This window comes from Seriola aureovittata, chromosome 15 (assembly GCF_021018895.1).
Source record: "Seriola aureovittata isolate HTS-2021-v1 ecotype China chromosome 15, ASM2101889v1, whole genome shotgun sequence".
Lineage (NCBI taxonomy): Eukaryota > Metazoa > Chordata > Actinopteri > Carangiformes > Carangidae > Seriola > Seriola aureovittata.
In genome coordinates, this window is record NC_079378.1 from 24,468,192 (window position 1) to 24,487,452 (window position 19,261).

At 40.9% G+C, this 19,261-nt stretch overlaps 1 protein-coding gene across 2 annotated transcripts in view; it reads right to left on the reverse strand.

Moving 5' to 3' along the window:
• gabra3 (gamma-aminobutyric acid type A receptor subunit alpha3) overlaps positions 1-19,261 on the reverse strand; it is a 92,971-nt gene that overhangs the window by 29,536 nt on the left and 44,174 nt on the right. For both annotated transcript variants that reach the window (XM_056398250.1, XM_056398248.1), the window contains exons 3-4: positions 13,027-13,148; positions 8,130-8,197 (exon numbers count right to left, since the gene is read on the reverse strand). In XM_056398250.1, coding sequence (XP_056254225.1) covers positions 8,130-8,197; positions 13,027-13,148 — 190 coding nt within the window. The remainder of the gene's footprint in view (positions 1-8,129; positions 8,198-13,026; positions 13,149-19,261) is intronic.

Below are 19,261 nucleotides of genomic sequence, written 5' to 3' on the forward strand. Positions count from 1 at the left end.
ATTGTCAATTATTCTCTCTCACTTCGCTTCTTGTGCTGTTCACCTTTCCCTGCCGGGATTGTAACCTGTGTGAGACTTGCAATGAGCTGTGAATCCCATACCAGCTCCAATTATCTTCAGTGTTCTGCGGCTTCTGCAGCTCTGAGGCGTAAACATGTTTCAGCACTTCATTGTGCCACACTTCAGACGCCAACATTTTGTTCCACAAATGCAATCAGCCCTAGAATCAGATGGCAGTAAACAAATGAAGGATATGTCGCAGTAAACATGTTTATGCAATCATTTAAGCCACTAAAAACATAATACATTTTTAAAGTCTAAGACACATTATGAAATGATGGTTGTTTTGAACTGCTCTCAGGGAAATTAACATAAGTGGCTTGTGCTCAAGAGGGAAATGAGAGAAAAAAGACATTTTGGTCCAACTAGAGCAGTTTCCATCAAGTGCAACCCTCTCCTCTAAGAATTGTGTTTACTGGTATACACTATATATTTTGGAGGAAACGTAATTGCAGTCCACAAATCCACTAAATGCTGTGTTCTTGTACTGCAGTGAGACTGTAGGGATGTGATCGGGGTGCACAGTGGACTTGATATGTTGTGGTTAGGCTTGGATTACATGTGTCAGTGAGTGTAGTCCCAGCATGCTCTCACACGCACCCCGAGTGACAGGCACATGGAGAGGCTCGGTAAAAATGTAATGAATTATTTGATGGTCCATTTCTTGGAATCAGAACCTTCCAATCATATTTATTTACTCATTAATCAAAGGATCGTTTCAGACCCTTTAATCCCTGATAATAACTGTTTCAAGCTTTGAATTGATTAAAAATCAGCATTAAAAGCAGAATTCAGGCTTTAGCTGCCATGAATGCAGGGAAAACAAATTAAATATGTTGTCAGTAAACATTTCACTGGTATGTTTTTTTAGATGAAGACATTTTCATTCTAATCAACAAATCAATTAAAAAATATTTTGAGTTGCAGGTTTAGTATGTAAATGTATTTTTTTCAAGACAGCGTTGTCATGATAGTGATCATAATAAAATGACAGATGAGCGGTGAAAATGTGGAAAAATTAAGATCCATATATACTGCAACAGAAATACTATGAATAGTACATTATTTATGTATCAAAACATATTGCAGTTTTAAAAAATTTAAATTTCTATGAAGAATTTATATGATACACAAGTGTTCAACCTCTGTGTGCTGTAATACATTTGTTGTTTGCTTGTAGTTGGGTCAATTACTGGAAAATGAACATGTTGGAAGAAGGGTTGTTACAACAGGTTGCTGTCCTGTAACCTGTGGCTGCCATGTTCGGAAAACTTATAGGATGTTAGAATGCAAAAAGGCTGTGCCTGCTCTGCTTTCAAGCGGTTCCCGCCCTGCACATGAATCATATTGTGACACTGGGGAACATGATGACCTGTATGGTGAGTGGAATAAAAAAAAAATGGCACCCTATTTTAAAAGGAGTTTTTTATTAGAAAGGTGCTGGGAGTCTAAGACAAATTTAAAATTCTGTGTGTCCTCATAAAAAGAGGTTTAATTGGGTTTGCACGGCTTTGAACAAGGACAATGTGATTGATGCAGAATCCAGGAGTTCACCTTGAAATTTTAGCAACACAAACCTCCATCTGTTCTGTTCAGAGGACCTTGAAACTGCTCAGGCATTTTGGAGTTTGAGTTCCCTGAATTTTATATAGTGAATACAGTGTGCTGAAGACCTCAGATATTCCAGAAATGTTTACCCCCAGAGATTGTGCAACCTCTACTGAGATCAGGCCATCACTGACATGTTTGTGAGAGCAAGCTTCAGCACAGTACCTGTGACAGCGTAAATCGCTTCCCATTTCATCAGAACAGACCTGTCAAACCACGAGACAGGTAAATGTGCCGTGACACTGCATACATGTGGATGAGATGCCACTCCACAGACCTTCTGAGAGGGAGGGAGGAAGACGTAAACAAAAGACAGAGGAAAAATCAGCAAAAGGATGTTAGAAGGGGGGAGGCTCGAGGTAGAGAAACACCCCCACCTCCTTACCAGAGATCAGCATCAAGATAGCAACCCACATTCTGGGTCTTGGTGTGACACGCTGCAGAAATCTGCCGTGGTCAGACACGACGGAACAACGTTAGACTTGTTATTGGCCTAAGATTCGAGTTTCACTCCGATTATGCAGTTAGCTTCCCTCCTGTTGTGATAGTGGAACACTAAAGGCAGATGTGGCGTATTGGGGTCTAAGTGAAGGCTGAACAACCGGCCCTCGGGGTGAGTGAGAAGCAGACATTTCTGGGACACTTGATGTTGCAGAGATGGGTAATTGGACCACTGGATGTACGCAACATAAACTATAAGATGCCTTGGGTATAGAGTGTGCTCTGTCTAGGAAGGTTTCAGTTTTAATAGTTGCTCCACATTTTTAGCCACGCTAGCAGAGCGACTTTAGGGATGGCAATGCCAGTCAGTCAGCACTTTGGTCTCCACTATTGGTTTGATTGCTATGCTGTTAGGTACGGACACTTATTGTTCCCAAAGGATGAATCCTAATAACTTTGGAGATTTCTCATCTAGTGCCACCAGCAGGTCAAAAATAGTTTATCCTGTGAAACATCTGTGAATCTACAGGAGGATTCAACACAACAGACAATGTTTATCCTACTGACTGTATATGTCCCCCTGCCTTTAACTCTACCCCGCCCTCATGGTGGGACTTTGTTGTTCCCCTCAGAATAGACTGTAATAAACTAAAAGTGTTCGACAAATTAAAATGTAGACCTGGTAATGGTGCTACTCATCAAACCCCCATTAGCAGAACTAATGACAATGCCATCAGCCTCAGCTGTACTTTTGTTTAGTGCTAACTGGCAAATATTAGCATGCTAACATGCTAAACCAAGATGGTGAACATGTGGTAAACATTGCACCTGCTAAACATCAGTATGCTAGCATCGCCTTAACCATGTTAGCATGTTGACTATAGCCTTTACACAAAACCTGTGTGTGTGTGTGTGTGTGGGTGTGTGTGTGTATTCAACCAGCAGGGGGGATCTTGGGCTCAGCGCCCTCCATTGGATCCAAAGAAAACATATTTATAGGGCGGTATGTTAGACATGGAGCACTATCAATTTAAAGCTTATTAAAGAGTTAACGAGGTTCATAAAATAACTAATAAAAAAATCAATGAATATAAAATAAATAATATATAATAATATATATAATAAAGGAATCTAGGGGGAATCGACTAGCTTTGACAAAATTATGATGCTGTTACAACATGAAAACAAGAAAAAGTTAAAACATTTTTTATGTCCTTAGCAGGTTCCAGCTGATTTCTCTCTTTATTTTAATGACTAGCTGCCCCAAACTAATCTGCTAAACTCTGGTGAATTGTCTCCAGAGCAGAACTTTCCTTTGGTGAGCACATCAAGGAACTATCTAAAAAAGCTTCTTTCCACCTCTGAAATACCTCCAGGATTAGTCATTTCCTCTCCTTTAACTGACCTAGAAAACTGCTCCGTGCTTTTGTTTCCCAGAACTGTTTACTGCAATGCTCCATACTCCGAGGCTGTCCCGCTCCACACTCACACAACACATCCGACTCATTCTGAACTCAGTAGCCTGGAAACTCATGAACCAGAAAACACGATCGCACGACCCTGACCTACTGTAGATTTGCCTTCATTGGCTCTGAGTACCAGAACTCAAGAGTGCCTTCAAAGCCCAAATATACTTAAATATCATGAAAAGAACTCGCCTTTCAGCACATCACACAATTACCCGATGTGGGCTCCAGACCTGGTCCGGCTCTCCGCTCGCTGGATCTAACAGCCCTTGTTATTCTCTGTTCTCAAGAAAAACTGAGCCACCCTCCCAAACACTCGCCCTCAGAAGCCCTTTTGGAAATGTGCACCAATTTCAGCAATTCAGACCGTTCATTATGAAAGTCCAGAGTCAAGACCTACTTATTTAGTGCAGCCTACTGTTCACATTTGCTCATTATACTATATAATCATTGGTCTTGTCCTCTCATTCCCTCCTCCGCTTAAATGGCCCCAGAGTCCTAGGGCTGATCTGTAATCCCATACAATAGCTGTGCAGCAAATTCTACAGTAGCTTTTGTGAAGGTAGAATTTAGTGTGTGAGAGAACAGAGGAGTGAATCTCTTATTGTTCTTATTGTATCTGAATCACACAAAAAAAACCTCAAACTAAAATAAAATTTAAGATTTCTGACCAGATCTCTGCTCTGAGTCCACAACCATGTAAACACAGGAATAGACGAATTCAGATCTCAAGATAACATTTTTTTTTTTAAGTTTTAAAAAGAAATTAAAATTATTAAATTAAAAATGTTGAAAAACTCCTTTCATAGTTTTTTTTTCTTGTAGGGGGTTTTCAAATTGGGGCAAAGTGAGCCTCTCCTCAGAGAATGTAAAAACAGATCAGCTCACTCTGCTTGTGTGTAACAGGTTGTGTGTGCGTGTTGTGTGCATATTATTCTCTTGACAATGCGCCTTAAACTAACAGTGAAATACTGCAGCACTGACTTAAGACCAGCGGTCAATCACTTTCCGCTGCCTCATGAAATCAAAGCACCAACAATGCTCCTGCCTTCACCTCGTTGTAAGACCAATACACCCATGGGTGCTCAGATGAGCGCAGGTATATTTGGTATTTAAACAACGTGGACTCTGATTGGATAAATGACAACTGCGTCACTTGAGCCGGGTGTAAGATAGGCAAAATCTGGAGCATCAAAGCTGGTGGGCAACAGGAAGGAAAGAGTCAGACAGGCGGTGAACTGACAGGTGATCTCTTCCCTGTGAAATAAGGAAAACTGAGCTTCCTCTGCTTTCAGTTCAGTCCTGAATATTCGGTCGTTAACATTAAAATAAAAACTCTGTTGCAGTATTTGGTCTCCATATTGTTACAGGTCAGATGTGGGCCGCCAACATTTTTGAGATGTTGAAATGCACCATGAGTTTGAAATGGTTGGGAACCGTTGCACTAAACGATACTTACATCTGTTCATAGTTTGATGCCTCCTGCTAAAACATGATCATCTTTTGAGGCTAGACCGTGAAAAGTCTTGAAAGGCCTTTAACTAATATTTATGTGCATATAGAGCAAGAATATTCGGTGTAACCTGAGGCCACAATCAGCCTTTCCTTCATGGGTAACCATCAGTGTAATCCAGACATCAAATCTAAACCAGTGCAGAAATTTAACAAAAATGAATGTTTCCACATCTGGGAACAGTCGAAACATTGGCACCCACAGTAAATACATTGATTACCAGATGAATATGTGAGTGTGTGTAGATAAAACACACAGAAAACACCTTCTCTGCCGCCGAAAAACATTACCACAAGTGTCTTTCTGTGGCCTGTGCAGCCGTAACATGTGCCACTGACTGAGCTCAGTGCCGTTTGCCACTGATTCATGATGTTGCCAAGTGGAGCATGTGAAGAGAATAAAAGATTGGGGCTAGAATTGAGCCCTGAGAGACCCCAAAGGTGATATCTGCTGAAAAAGATAAAGCACTGTCCGTTGTGATAAAGTGAGAGAGCAAACACTGTCTCACCAAAGCAAGTTCAACACACTGTGGTCAGTGCACTCTGCCTTTACAGTGGCAGGAAGGTGGAAGCGAAACCTAAACCCAGGAGTTTTGTTTTTGCATTGAATTCACAGACATCTCTCATGCAATGCCAACAACCTACATTACCACTACAAAAATCTATTTTACAAGGAGGTCAGAACATGGTTATAAGACGTGTAAAGACAAGTGTAGTTAATAAGGAAAGGTGAATTTAATAAATTCTGTTATAATAAAATAAAAGGGGTTCTTTCCAAAGATAAGTCCATGAGATCCTCACCTACTTATGGAAAGTTTGAGACAGTCTGAGTGTAACTTGCTCCATAGAAGATGATGCTTGAAATGTGGAGAGCCTCCCCAGTGAGACAAAAACAAAAAAAGCCAACTCCAAAAAGCGCTACGTCACCCAGGCTGTCGAGCCCGCTCAGAGCGGAGGCAGGGAAACCACCCAGCGCTCAAGGCGGTCAATTAAAGCTGCATGATCAAATATGTCAAATGCTGTATAAGGTCCCAAGACAAAGCGCGAACCATCTCGAGCATCTGCTGTTTGAAGGAGGTCATCCAGGGCTGGAGATGGAGTTTCTCCAGAATTGGGCTGTTTAAAAACACTGCACCTTCACTGGGAGCAGTGAAGGTGCAGTGTTGTTGTAACAATGATGATTTAAATGCTGACTTTTCTTCTTCTAAAGCTCTTACTAAAGTTGTTTTTCTTAACTTATTTGACTGTTCTAGCTGAGGAGTGAATTACAATTTAAAAAAACTAATGGCTAAAGCCTGTAGTCATCAGCTGCATACCTCATTAGTAATGATTTTTAGATTGGATTATCATCCACCTCTTGTAAGAAGTCCTTATTTGTCCAACCAGAATATTGCAAAATAAGTAAAACAGTGTCATATTAGATTTTTTTTTAAATACTGTCCAGCTCAGTGGAGAATAGAAACAGCTGGAGAGTCAGTAGTTGTAGGTTTTACCGGCTGAAGTCAAAGTGCTGCATGAAGGTGGAGGTGAATGTGCCAGTCGCCAGATAACTATGTATAAAAAATGAATTACTGGGACCAACAATGCCAGAAAATTGTCTGTAAGGAAGTGTGCAGGAGCAACATCAAGTGGACAGGTAGAACACCTCATGCAGAAAGTGGAGTACAGCAGGAATATTCTTTTAAAAGAGCTGTAATCTGTCAGAGTGAAAACAAGAGGAGAGAAGCAAGGAGGTTTGCTTTAGTGGGTTGATGCTTGGTTACCACAATGTTCAGTCATTTCCTGCCTGAATTCAAGTGCTTTGCTTCTGTTGCTGCACTTGAGATAACGGTAGTAAGGACATTTTTTTTCTTAATTATGTATCCATGGTAATGTACTGCAAACTGTAGACTCTCATTGCTGGGCAGCTTTGGTTTCAGGACTCCCAACTATTTGACTCTGAAGAGGTTTTTCAGTACGTCTTTATGTATCACATGACCAGATTCATGCTCTGAGGCCTTGGCAGTGTTGTTTACCTTGACATGCTCTCAGCAGGTCCTCGTCATAATCACAGCTGTTGATCAGATATTAACATGGAGCTGCTTTCTGCTGGCTGGTCTGTTCTTTAACATCCAGGTAGAACACAGGTGGGAACCTTCCTTTACCTGGTGAACTGCTCACCCATTCTTTGTCCCACTGTTCACATCTCTGTGATTCTCCCTCCATCACCTTCATGTTTCTTCTTCTCGTTTTTACAACCAACAATGAGTTACTATAAGGCTCCTGTTACCAGTTATAAATGGTGGTAACTCAGGCAGATTGATGAGTAGTAAACATTAACTTGATGTTGCCAAATAGTGAGCCTGCATCAATGTATGAAAACTGAGTTATAACTTGTTTATAATTGTTTATTGTTTATAAAGTGTTCACAACTGAATTAATAACCTGATTATAAACCCTTTATAATGGTGCTCTGGTTGTGAAGTGGCACTGTTTTTTCAACCTCAATTCAGGGGCAGAAATGTTGCTGTGAGCAACTTCACAGATGGTTTTTGAAAATCTTTCGTTCAGTAAAATCACCATTTGTTTGGCTAAAGCTGCTTTTGTCCACTACAGCAAAAAATCAGCTTTGGTGTTTTGGTTGGTTACCACACTGTTCAGTCATTTCCTGCCTGAATTCAAGAGCTATCTTTCTGTTGCACCTGAGATGATGATTCCTATTTTTTTGTTTTTCTTAATCATCTACACATAATTAACCTCTCTGAAACATCTGCTATTGGAGGCTATTTTTATGAAGCTGTAATATCTAAATAAACCCTCCGAATGAAGAGGTGGAGAACACTGCAACGATTGTTAACTCATAAAATGTGTTCGGTCATAGCTGAAATTACTTATCTTATTCTGCAAAGAAATTTCACAAAGTTACAGAATCAAAAATGACAAATGTTCCTCAAGTACTTGTGTCAAACTTGAACAATAATAAGAGCAGCAGAGCGGAGACTAATAACCTGCTGAGATCTGATGAGTCACAGCGAGGAGGAGAGAGAAGAGAATAATACTCACCATGTCTGTATCTGACACCGGCCCAAAGCTCGTCACGTAGATGTTTGTCCTCACTTCTGTCACACTCTCTGAGGAAAGAGACACACCACAGTGAGGCCTGTGTACCAGCAGCCCTGTCTTCGTTAAGCTGATTGTTTGTGTACATGACGCTGAAGTTTGCCTGTTGGCATTTAACTAAGCGGCTTCACACAGAAATGCAGCCGTGATCGAGGGCTAGAGGATCGATTCAAAGGGTTTTGCACACACTCTTGGACAGATTCGTTCCTCTGTGGACGGATGAATACCTGGATTCTTACCGTCTTTCTGCATTATTTTGTCCGAACTAAGTGCAATTGCTGTTCTGCCACAGATTGCAGGTTTAAGAATGTAACACCGACAGCATCAGACGTTTCCTGAAATGTAGACTGGAGCGTTGCTGGGCAGCTTCGGTTGTAGCACTGCCAACTATTTGGCCCAGGAGAGTTTTTTTTCAACCTCAATTCAGGGGCAGAAATGTTGCTGTGAGCAACTTCACAGATGCTTTTGAAAATCTTTCGTTCAGTAAAATTACCATTTGTTTGGCTAAAGCTAGTTTTGTCCACTACAGCATAAAATCAGCTTTGGGCCTGGCCTCAGTCTGTATCAGTGGAGAGGAGACATCCCTTTTGACCCAAAATAATTTAGGTTAGCCTGCCCCCAAAAACATTTAACTGTCCCTGAGGGACTACTGGCTCTGGAATAAAATGCAGCAGCTCAGCATTAAGGCAGAGAGTCTGTGTGTATTTTTTATTCAAATAATGGGCACACACTGTTGCTGTTACACAACTCGACACACACATTATAATCACATAAGACATGATGTCGCCTGTTGTAGTATGAGTCTGGCATGACTGTGAGGAGGCTTCTCTGCTCTGTATATTCCTCTTAATTATAATTGCATGTATCATTGCACTTTACGTTACATTTCGAGCTCCTTAATTGCTTTTGTTCCAACATAATGGTTCATAGATGATTCTTGATACCATGACAACGATCAAATTGGTCATTATACAGAACGTTAGTCAAGACTTTTAAATGCGATATGTTTAAAAAGATGTGGAGTGACTGTTTCCAAACACTTAGAGGATTTTAATGCAGCGTTAAGGAGGGCATGGTATGAAAGTCGTGGCAGATCAAAATGTGCCCTCTTCAATGTGGGCTGATTCAGCTCCTCTGGCACAAATGTGTAAAGTAGGCTTCTGGGCCATTGGCGAGACAAATAGCTGCTCCCACGGGTGCAACAACTAGAGAGTGATGAGGCTTTTCTCCAAAAGTGAATAGATCCTCGGCTCTAACTGTGTCCCAGATCTAAGCGACCACCCACAGGTGAAGTCTCCGGTCCTCTAGCTAAACGGCCCCCCCAGAGAGAGGAGATCCACTTCCACATTAATCATTTCAGCGACACAAATAGCACTCACAAATATGTGATTATCACAACACGGAGTCAGCAGTTTGCATAGGAAGGGGAACAGAATGAGTCGCCCCCTTTCTGTTTACAACAACGCACCAGAGCATAGGGCAGAGCTAATAGATGCTGCTGAAAATGAAATGAAATGGTGTTCTCCAGTTTGTGAGCAGCCTGTTTGTCTGAGACGCTCTCACGTGGCTGTTTCTCTGTCGCACTGTGGGTGGTGGGGGCGGGGGCGGGGGTGGGGTGGGGGCAGCAGGAAGAAGATGGTAGTCCTGCTCCTCTGCAGACAGAAGGCCTTCACTGTGACTGAGCATGGTGGTGGATGGTTGAGGGTTTAAACTCTGAGATTTGCAAGGGAAAATAAAATCTGCACATTTTAACCAACTTCTTGTTATTTCATTATAGAGCTGTTTTTGATTACGACGATTATGAAAACAAGATAATCGAGATACAACGATTATTCTGTGTTGCAGCAAATTTCATCCCCCCTTCAAAAACCATCCCCCCATCCACTTCCTGGTTACATTTCGGCGTCCGTTGGCAACATACGTAGGCGTGCGTCATCAGTTCAGAGACTTTCTATATATAGTCAGGAGAGACCACACCCGGTCTGGCTGCTGTCCAACACTCAGATATCTTTCACTTTTATCCTGTAGAACTGGAAAAACTTTTTGTTTTGAAATCTGTTTTTTATGTTTTTCCTTTTTTGGTCGTGCTTGATATTAACTTTACTATCAAGAAGCTGCTGCCAGGGCCGATGTGTTGTAGTTGGTCTGATTTATTTCTTATAAATTTTTAATTTTAATAAATGCGTGTTTTCCAAAGTCAATGAGTAATCTTGTTAGATAATCGTGATCGTCAATATTGATCAAAATAATCTTGATTATGATTTCTGCCAGAATCGAGCTGCCTTATTTCATAATGTGTTTGGATAAATAAGTTTAATTTATGTGAAACACACAGTGACCCACTGTGCTGCTGTTCCAGGAAGAGCCTGTTTGCTTTCACTGCTCCACACGAAGAGACTCATCATGACTGTGAGCCACGACTGGTGCAGGCCTCGCCATCTCCTTGCCCTTGGAGACGTGAACGTCAGTACACAGGCAGAATATGACATTAACATCTTGTGCCTGGTTCTTCTGTGTGGGTGCAGCCACAGAGTCCAGGTCATCCGGCCCGGTGGCTCTGCATCCTGGTAGCCATGCTCGTGGCTTCAGCAGCGAGCACCAGAGAAATGGCTGAGAAATGGCAAAGCCTGCTTGAGCATGTGGGCTCGCTGTGATGCGTTTTGCCGTTGTGCGTTTTGCTGTCCTTGAGGGATGAATATTTGGATGAAATGGCATCAATTAGAGGGATTTCCACTGAAATGTGTGCTGATTTGCCATTTGGGCATGATTGAACAAAGACTTCCACCCAAGGGAAGACAGATTTCTGTAGCAGTGCTGCGCAACATGACCTGACAGAGTGTGAGCTTGGTTTTCGGTCTGTAGTGTCTGTATGAGTTACATGCCTCTAAATGTTCACTAGAAGTAGATACAACAAATGAGCAAATGAGTGTTTGACGCTTTGGAGCCAAAAACTAGTGAAGAAAATAAACAATTTAAAGAGTAACACCAGGACAGTGTCTCTCACTACAGTACAGTAGTGATTAAAAAATAAGAGGGCCGACATTTGCAATGTGGACAGTATAAAAAAGAAACAGCAAAATGTCATCACCAAATACTTAAAGATAAATAATAGATAATAATATGATATGTACAATTAGATATTTAAATATATCAGAAATGGCAGCACAGATGTTGTGTGTTAATTATTGCACATGGTGATGCAAATGTTAATGTCTATGGAATATAGCAAACCTCTTCTAAAAACGTCCCAGTCCCTCTAGAGTACGAGACAAACCTGATCCTTTGCACTAAATATAATATTTATATTTAATATGATAGATGATGATGTTAATGTTTTTTCACTCCTGTTCTCTGCTTCTGTTTGGTCGGTAAACACAGGTTTGTAACTGTAGTTTCCATAATGCTGGGAGACATAATGTTGCTATGGATTAAGAGGTTTTGTCTGTGGATTTTTTTAGTCTACCGTATATTTGTTTATATTTAGGCCGACTGATAAAACTAAGATGAATGAACTATTAGCAGCTGCTGTTTGCACTGTACCTCCATGTGAATGTACAGACAACTATCACTGGAACACTTTGATATTGAAGAAAATGCACATATGTGATGAATCTCTGGCTGGTACGAGCAGCGTCTTCTTCCTATTTGCAATGGACATCAGACATTATGACGTCCTCGGGAAGTCGCAGTGAATCTAAGAATATCTGTATCACGTCTGTGTGTTCAGACTCAATTGAGTTATGGCTCCAAGATGAATGAGTCTTCAAGTACCTTAATTGCTTCCATGAGCCGTGTGTCACAGCTGCTGCTTCTGCAACTGCTGACTGTCTTTGATAAGTGGACCAAACTACAATAACCCATGACCATTCATGAACACTGAGCATGTGCGAGCCGGTGTAAACAGGAAGTAGATTGTCTCCTCTGAAGGAGGAACAGCAGAGACAGTTGTAGCATTAAAATAGAGAATGTAAGTGAACAACAGCTGCTAGCAAAGACAACAAGGTCAGTATCACTGTCATTCATCATCATGTTGTATTCACCACTGGTAGTCCAGGCTGATGAGAGCCAATCAGGAGAGGCCGTGGGTGTGACCTCATCGTTTACGAAGGTCTCAGTTTCTGTCCAGACTACAACACAACCTCAGAGTTTTCAAAATAAAACAAAACCCCAGAGTTTTCAAAATAAAACAAAACCCCAAGGTTTTCAAAATAAACAAAACCCCAGGGTTTTCAAAATAAAACACAACCCTTGGGTTTTCAAAATAAAACACAACCCCAGGGTTTTCAAAATAAAACACAACCCTAGGGTTTTCAAATTAAAACACAACCCCAGGGTTTTTAAAATAAAACACAACCCCAGGGTTTTCAAAACAAAACACAACCCCAGGGTTTTCAAAACAAAACACATTCCCAGAGTTTTCAAAATAAAACACAACCCCAAAAATATAACGGGTCTAGCAGCGTTTTCAAAGGCAAAAACGTAGAAAAAGAGATGCATTTCAAAATGAAAACATAGTCATGTGGACGAAGCCTAAATCTTCTTTTTGAGCCACATTAGGAATTATTATTTATTCTATCCATTAAATGAGATGGAGAAATATCTAGTGATAAGTTAAGTGAATAACAGTAATACTAATGATTTATTTTAGATTTAATCTGTTTACATCCTTTACATGACCACTATACAATAAGAATAATATAAATGTAAAATGTGTAAGAGGATGTATGTGTGTATGAAAACTTGTAATACCTGATGTGAGTTTTCATGAATCCCAGTTATGTGTCCTACAACAGTGACACATGATCACTGTCTGACTTATCCAACATATGCAGTTGCTTACCTCCCAGCCCAGGACGTAGCCTGTTGTCGTATCCATCCAACAGCCTGTCAAGGATTCGGGTGAAAATAGTGATATTGTCTTTACTGTCATCAGGCAGCGGCTCTCTGTGTCCAACTACTGCCCTGTAGGAAGAAATGAGAGAGAGGAAGATGGATTCAAAAGACAGAAAACACATAAAATGTAATAAAAATGTTGATTTATTGATTCATAGCTGAAGACACTGACATGCCTTCAGTGTGCAGTGGACAGAGAGCTTCTCTGTTTCGCTGTTTCATCTTTAATTATTTATTAATCAAAACATTTCATATATCAGCTTTCAGAATAAATGATCCAAGGTGAATTTCATTTAAAATTATTTTGATTATGACGCTAATACAATATATATTTAATATAATTCAGTATTGTAAATTTGATATGTTTGTGATGAGGAATTAGGTCTGATCTCTCCTGCCTCTGTAATATTTCTCTCACAGTGAAAATCTGATGTCGGTGATCGGCCTTGGGCTTTAATCAATATTTGGATAATAACCGTCTGGTTGTATTTGTTTTGTTATATTCATTTTCACAGGCTTGAACCTCCATATTTTACCATTTATGATAATGAATTCCTTCCCAAATAGGAAATACTCTGCAGCGTTTTGTTAGAGAATTCATCATATGCTATCAGCCACTGGTTATTAATTTACATGGTCCACAATCCCCTGCAGAACAATACTGTGCTGAGATGAAAAGGCCACTATACTGAAGGTGGATCGCTGATGAGTTAATGAGTACCATCTTTAATTAAACTAAAATCCCCAAAGGAACTGACCTATAATATCCAAGTAATCCCCAACAACAACCACTCCATGTCCTGATGCACGATCACAGACACAGCGTTGGTCTGGTCGGACGGCGCTTTCACAAATTTAGGGTTTGAGGAGAAATTCTGAATTTACCTGTGAATGTTGTTGACAGGGAAACTTCTGCTCTCAGCAGCAAATCTGTCTTTGCTCAGTCTCTGACGAGCTTCATCCGTCCTTTTAATAGCAACTTGACACAGCACTCCTTCTCCTTTACAACCACATCCATTAACACACCTTCAGGTGAAGGTCACCACTCTATGCATGTGCTTATTATGAGTTGTGGGTGGTTGTGAGTTCACTCTGCATGCAGACATTTGGGCAAATGGTTTTAGCCTAGCTAACAGGCTATTATGTGGGCATAAAAGAGCTATGAATAAATATCAATTAAAGATCATGTTCCCGATATCACTTCCTCTATATGTTCATGTTTCCTGTGGTCTAATAAACCAGGACATGAAGATCCATGAAGCCCCCCCCCCCCCCCCCCCAAAAAAAAAGAAACTAAAGAAAGAAAGAAAGTATGTTTATACTCAAGGGAAGACTAATTATGAAGAATTAAGTGCTGCATTAATACCATTAACTATTAGGCCATTTTGTTGTGATGGAATGCCAAAGGGTTCACTATTTATTTATGGAGTAATTAATTAAAATTACATATGTTTGTCTTTGAATATCACATTAAACTGAGCTTTTTTTTTTTAGGTTGACTATTCAAAGATTTAATCCTCCAAATTTTCATGAAATCCAAACACCTTCATGGTCACCTTTTTGTTCTGCATTATTTACATTCAGGAGTGGCTGCTCTGTTTAACAGATTTGACTGCCACACTGATAAATGCATGTGGGATTGACAGGAAATGATGAATTTATGTAATGCAGCATTATCTAACTGGTAACAGCCTCCCTGTTTACCGTTTGTAGAGTCGAAATATTATCAAAATCACAGTATGGCCGATCCATGTGATAACTGAATGAAGCGTTGTGTTACCACAGGGACGCTCCGGCCTACAGATCATATTCTCCACATGTAAGGGAAGAAGCTTGTTTGGTACACACCGCAGCAAAAATTACATCATCATCATCATCATTCTATTTTTTACCACCCCAACTTTAATCGTTAACTCATATCGCAATATCTGCCAAAATAATCACAGTATGATTCCTTTTTTTTGCTTGTCATTCAGCCGTAGTTACTGCTAATGAACAGAACCTCCTGCTGCTGCTGCTTCACGTTCAAACAGTGTGACTTGGTAGAATCAGGGTCTACTGTGAGGGAGACACAGGAAATGCATCACCATTAATCAACAATGTGTAATTTTTTATCATTTTCTTGGCAGCAGATTATTTTCCCTCGTGTTAAACTGCACTTGCCTGTTACCGAGGTGAACATGGGGGCTGCCAAATCAACCAGGACTGAGATCTTGAGGTTTACTACATCAGGAGGAACATGCTAATGATTAGCCAGATGAGGATATTTGAGGTTCAGTGTCTTCACTCAGTCTGAGCCTTTTAACACTCAGCTCACGATTTGCACCTGATTGAACAGGGCCCAGTCTGATTTATTCAGGGTGTCAAATCGGCACCTGACTGTATAATTAAGCTCTGCTAAAAATATGTTAATGTAACAATGTAAGAAATGTTTGAAAGACATTCACATTTCTGTCTTTTCAATCAAGCACCTTATCAAAACGTGACAGGTGGGCATGTTTGAGCAGCTCATACACACTGAAAACACTGAATACTAAAAGCTTTGGAAATGGCAAGGACTACTTTAACTGCAATAGGTAATATCTCACTTAACATGAATCATATATCAAACAAAAAGCCCTCTGTGGCCTCTCTGCCAGCTCCGGTGGAGACTCAAAAATTAATGAGGAACCTTTAGTCCCGTTCTAACGTCTGCTCCCCAACATTATATCGACTTCAGAAAAACAAAGTACTTGTGTGCTGTGTCGCATCTGCGTGCTTTACCGACACACTCGCACTCTCTCTCTCTCCAGGATCAGCCAGCTGTTTAAATTCACTGATGAGGACAAAGAAATGGGACATTCCCTTTTTTGAATGTGAAATCATTTCTGTTTAAACACACAGGTTGTATAATCATGTCGTCCGCTCGTATCACTTCATCAGTCCCCTTCATTATTCAGTCTCAATACAAGTATACGCTGTAAGGAAGGGCAGAATAGTCAGTATTATAATCCTGCACTAGTCACTTAAAGAAAAACATTTGAAGAGAAGAAACGTTTGGATTTTTCCTGATTTTTTTCCCCTGTTGTTCATCTACTCCCATTTCAGTGTGATGCTAAATTCAACTTCCTGCATTTGTAAAATATTTATGTTGGTCATGAGTTTAGCATATAAACAAAGTTCATTTCTAATAACTGTCATGCTGTCTGAATGCATTACCTTGCATGGTCGCTGTGAAGTTGAAGCTTGATGGTTAAAAGTGAATCGTGAGTATTTGATCATGAGATGACTGGCATGTATTAACCAGTACAGCCTGGGAAACTGTGTTGTTAAAGCCCTAAAGCACATGAGCAGAAAACAAAGGCAAAGGTTTTTCTTTAGTTTTCACCTACAGTAAATTATTTTACAGCTGACAGGTTTAACTAATTCAGCTCCAGGCTCGTGGTTCTGTGCACGGCGGCTCACTCTGACTTCACTGAGGCGAATGCTGTAAACGACATTGAGCCGTCACGTATGATTAATGAATAATGTCATTCATTTTGGCTTTTTCTGACATGACAAGACAAAATGTCTGATGTAAAAAAAAAAGTCTTATCTACGGTGTCCCTGAGAGCTCAACACACTGCAGCTTAATAAAACTCATGCAAACCAAACACAAGCAGATTCAGAAAACATCTTCGTCAGTGTGACAACACTCGAGCTGTAAATACTCACACCACACAGGAAGTGTTTCCAGGGGACTCTAAAAAGTGATGAACCAGGCTGCAACTTGTCATCCGATGCTTTTAAATCACAGAGCATCGAGCGACAAGATTATAGGTATTAGGTTTGATGTCTGATAATACATCCATGCAAGTGCTTCCCGGTCAGGTCCATCACTTTTTAGAGTCCCCTGGAAACACTTCCTGTGTGTTGTGAGTATTTGCAGCTCGTGTGTTGTCAAACTGATGAAGATGTTTTCTGAATTTTTTCAATGTTTGTGTTTCGTCTGTTTGCTCGTCTTTTCTTAAGCTGCGGTGCGTTGACCTTTCTGGGCCACCGTATATTTTAGTACATGACTTTGGTTCTTCTTCAACCTGAGCAGATGTTTAACTAGAATTGGTAAAAACACCTGTGTGGGTGTGCAGGACCTTTACGCTGACAGTAAAGGTTTATGTAACTTGTGAAATCGACAGGAAGTCTGGTCAGTATCGTCATGATACTGACTGACTTTTGAAGCTCAGACAAATCCAGGATCTGTTGCACTAATCTGTCAACTCATCGGTCTCCAGTCAGCCTGTCACACGGTCTAGATAACGTCAGCGCTATCTGCGACCAAAATATATCAAAAATATTCTGCTACAGGCAGAAAACAAACTTGCACAGGCTTCGCTACACCTCTTTATCTTTGTGTTTATTTGCAGTGAGAACACACTGTCACAGAAACTGACCACAGTCCGACATCTCGCAGCAGAAAAACTGACGACTCATGCTTCACCATTTGTGACAAGAAAATCACTGCTGCATCCAACACCACCTCAGACTTAGCAGCGAGCGGTGCACGATGTTAACCTAAGGCTGGTTGGACTGGAACACAAACAGAAATGAGTTTCTGTTGGCACAAATGTTTACAGCCTGTGTCTGAGTAAAACTTTTCAGTCATTATTGTTATATAAAATGCTTTAAAGTTTCATTTTAGTAGAGGGATCAGCTGCAGTTTTAGTATTAGTCAGGGGCACATTAAACACAGCAGCATGGTCGGGTTTGATATGATGGCGTCATTACTTGGGATAAAAATGGGATTATTTGTCCTGGCACATATGGTCAATTAAACAACTTTATACTGTGTGTGCAAACAGACTTTGAACTTTTCTGGAGGTGAAATCTCTCTGAAGAAGAGACACTTGAAGAAGAAAAAAGTTTCTTAATTGGCCATGTTCGGTAGAAGTCATCGCTTTAATTAATTATTGCGTAGCCCTATTTCTTAAAGGCACCGGATTTCCAACGTTCTTCAGCTGAAGTGAAAGTGTAGGTGCTCTTTATCTTTCCCGTCTCAAACATGAGAGACAGAAGAGATTGAAAACTGTTGTATTCACATATACAAATGTGCACCATTTATTATTGTACACTAGTTTGCATCCTCAAGACCGTCATCATCATCGTTGATGTTTTGTGAGAGTAAATACCTGTGGAAGTCGACTTTAACCGTGACGATATTCCCTGATGTGCATGGATGTTGCAGACCATGACTGGTCTCTGTGTCTTACTGGAGGCGTAAGAACGAGAAGTGGGTAAAGACTTTGTGTGCTGGTGGGAACAAATGTGTGTGGGCTGAGTTAGTGGAACGGGCAAGTAATGAGTGAGTGGGCTGGCTCTTATCCAAGGTTAGCGCGCTGAACCAGCCTGACAGGTGAGGGATTGCAGGCTTGGCCAGGGAAGAGATGTAGTGGTGGTCTCTCAGGGCGCACACGGGTGCTTGCCTCCAGCCAGGGGGAGGCGGAGGGAGGCGGAGGGAGGCGAGCGGGGATGAGAGCTGCTGTGGTTGGCAGTATATGAGATGAAGGTGCCTCATGAGCTGACAGAGTGATGGCAAATAGACTTGAGTGAGGAGGAGTAATTGACCAAGTTACAGTTCAAGCGTGATGTTGTGAGCAAATGTGTGTTTCATTCAGAGACTTGTGAGGTCACTTATTTTATCCTGCAGCTCCTGGATGTTGAATATTTAAAGCGGTTTGAAAGAGTCTGAGTTTAAATCCTCTTTGTAAACGTGGCGGGGCTGAAGAAAAGAGATCTGAGGGGGCTCGAGAGAGGCCAGCAGAAAACTTGACCAATTAAAACCTGAGTGAAAAACTGAGGTTTTAGCTGGTGAATGTTCTGCTCTGTCGCCTGCACAGCGTCGCTACAGTCGACTTAAAGGTCCCATGAAATGGTATTACTTCCTTAATGTGATGTATTTCCATTTAAAGGAGGATGGTGGGACGGGATCTCAGACAGTGAGGGATCACACTTAAGCTAATGGGCTTAGGCAGTTTCATTTGATAGAAGTCAGAGAGGTGGGATTGTTGAAAAGTTTGTGATGACTTTTAAGTGACACCCACCGGTCACCATGACGTCACCACTGCAGCTGCACTGTTTACCAGGAGGGAGAGGCTTCGAATTAGCTTTGACCCATACACACACACCTGAACAAACATGTGGAGGGCTCTGGCAAGCTCGACCTCGGA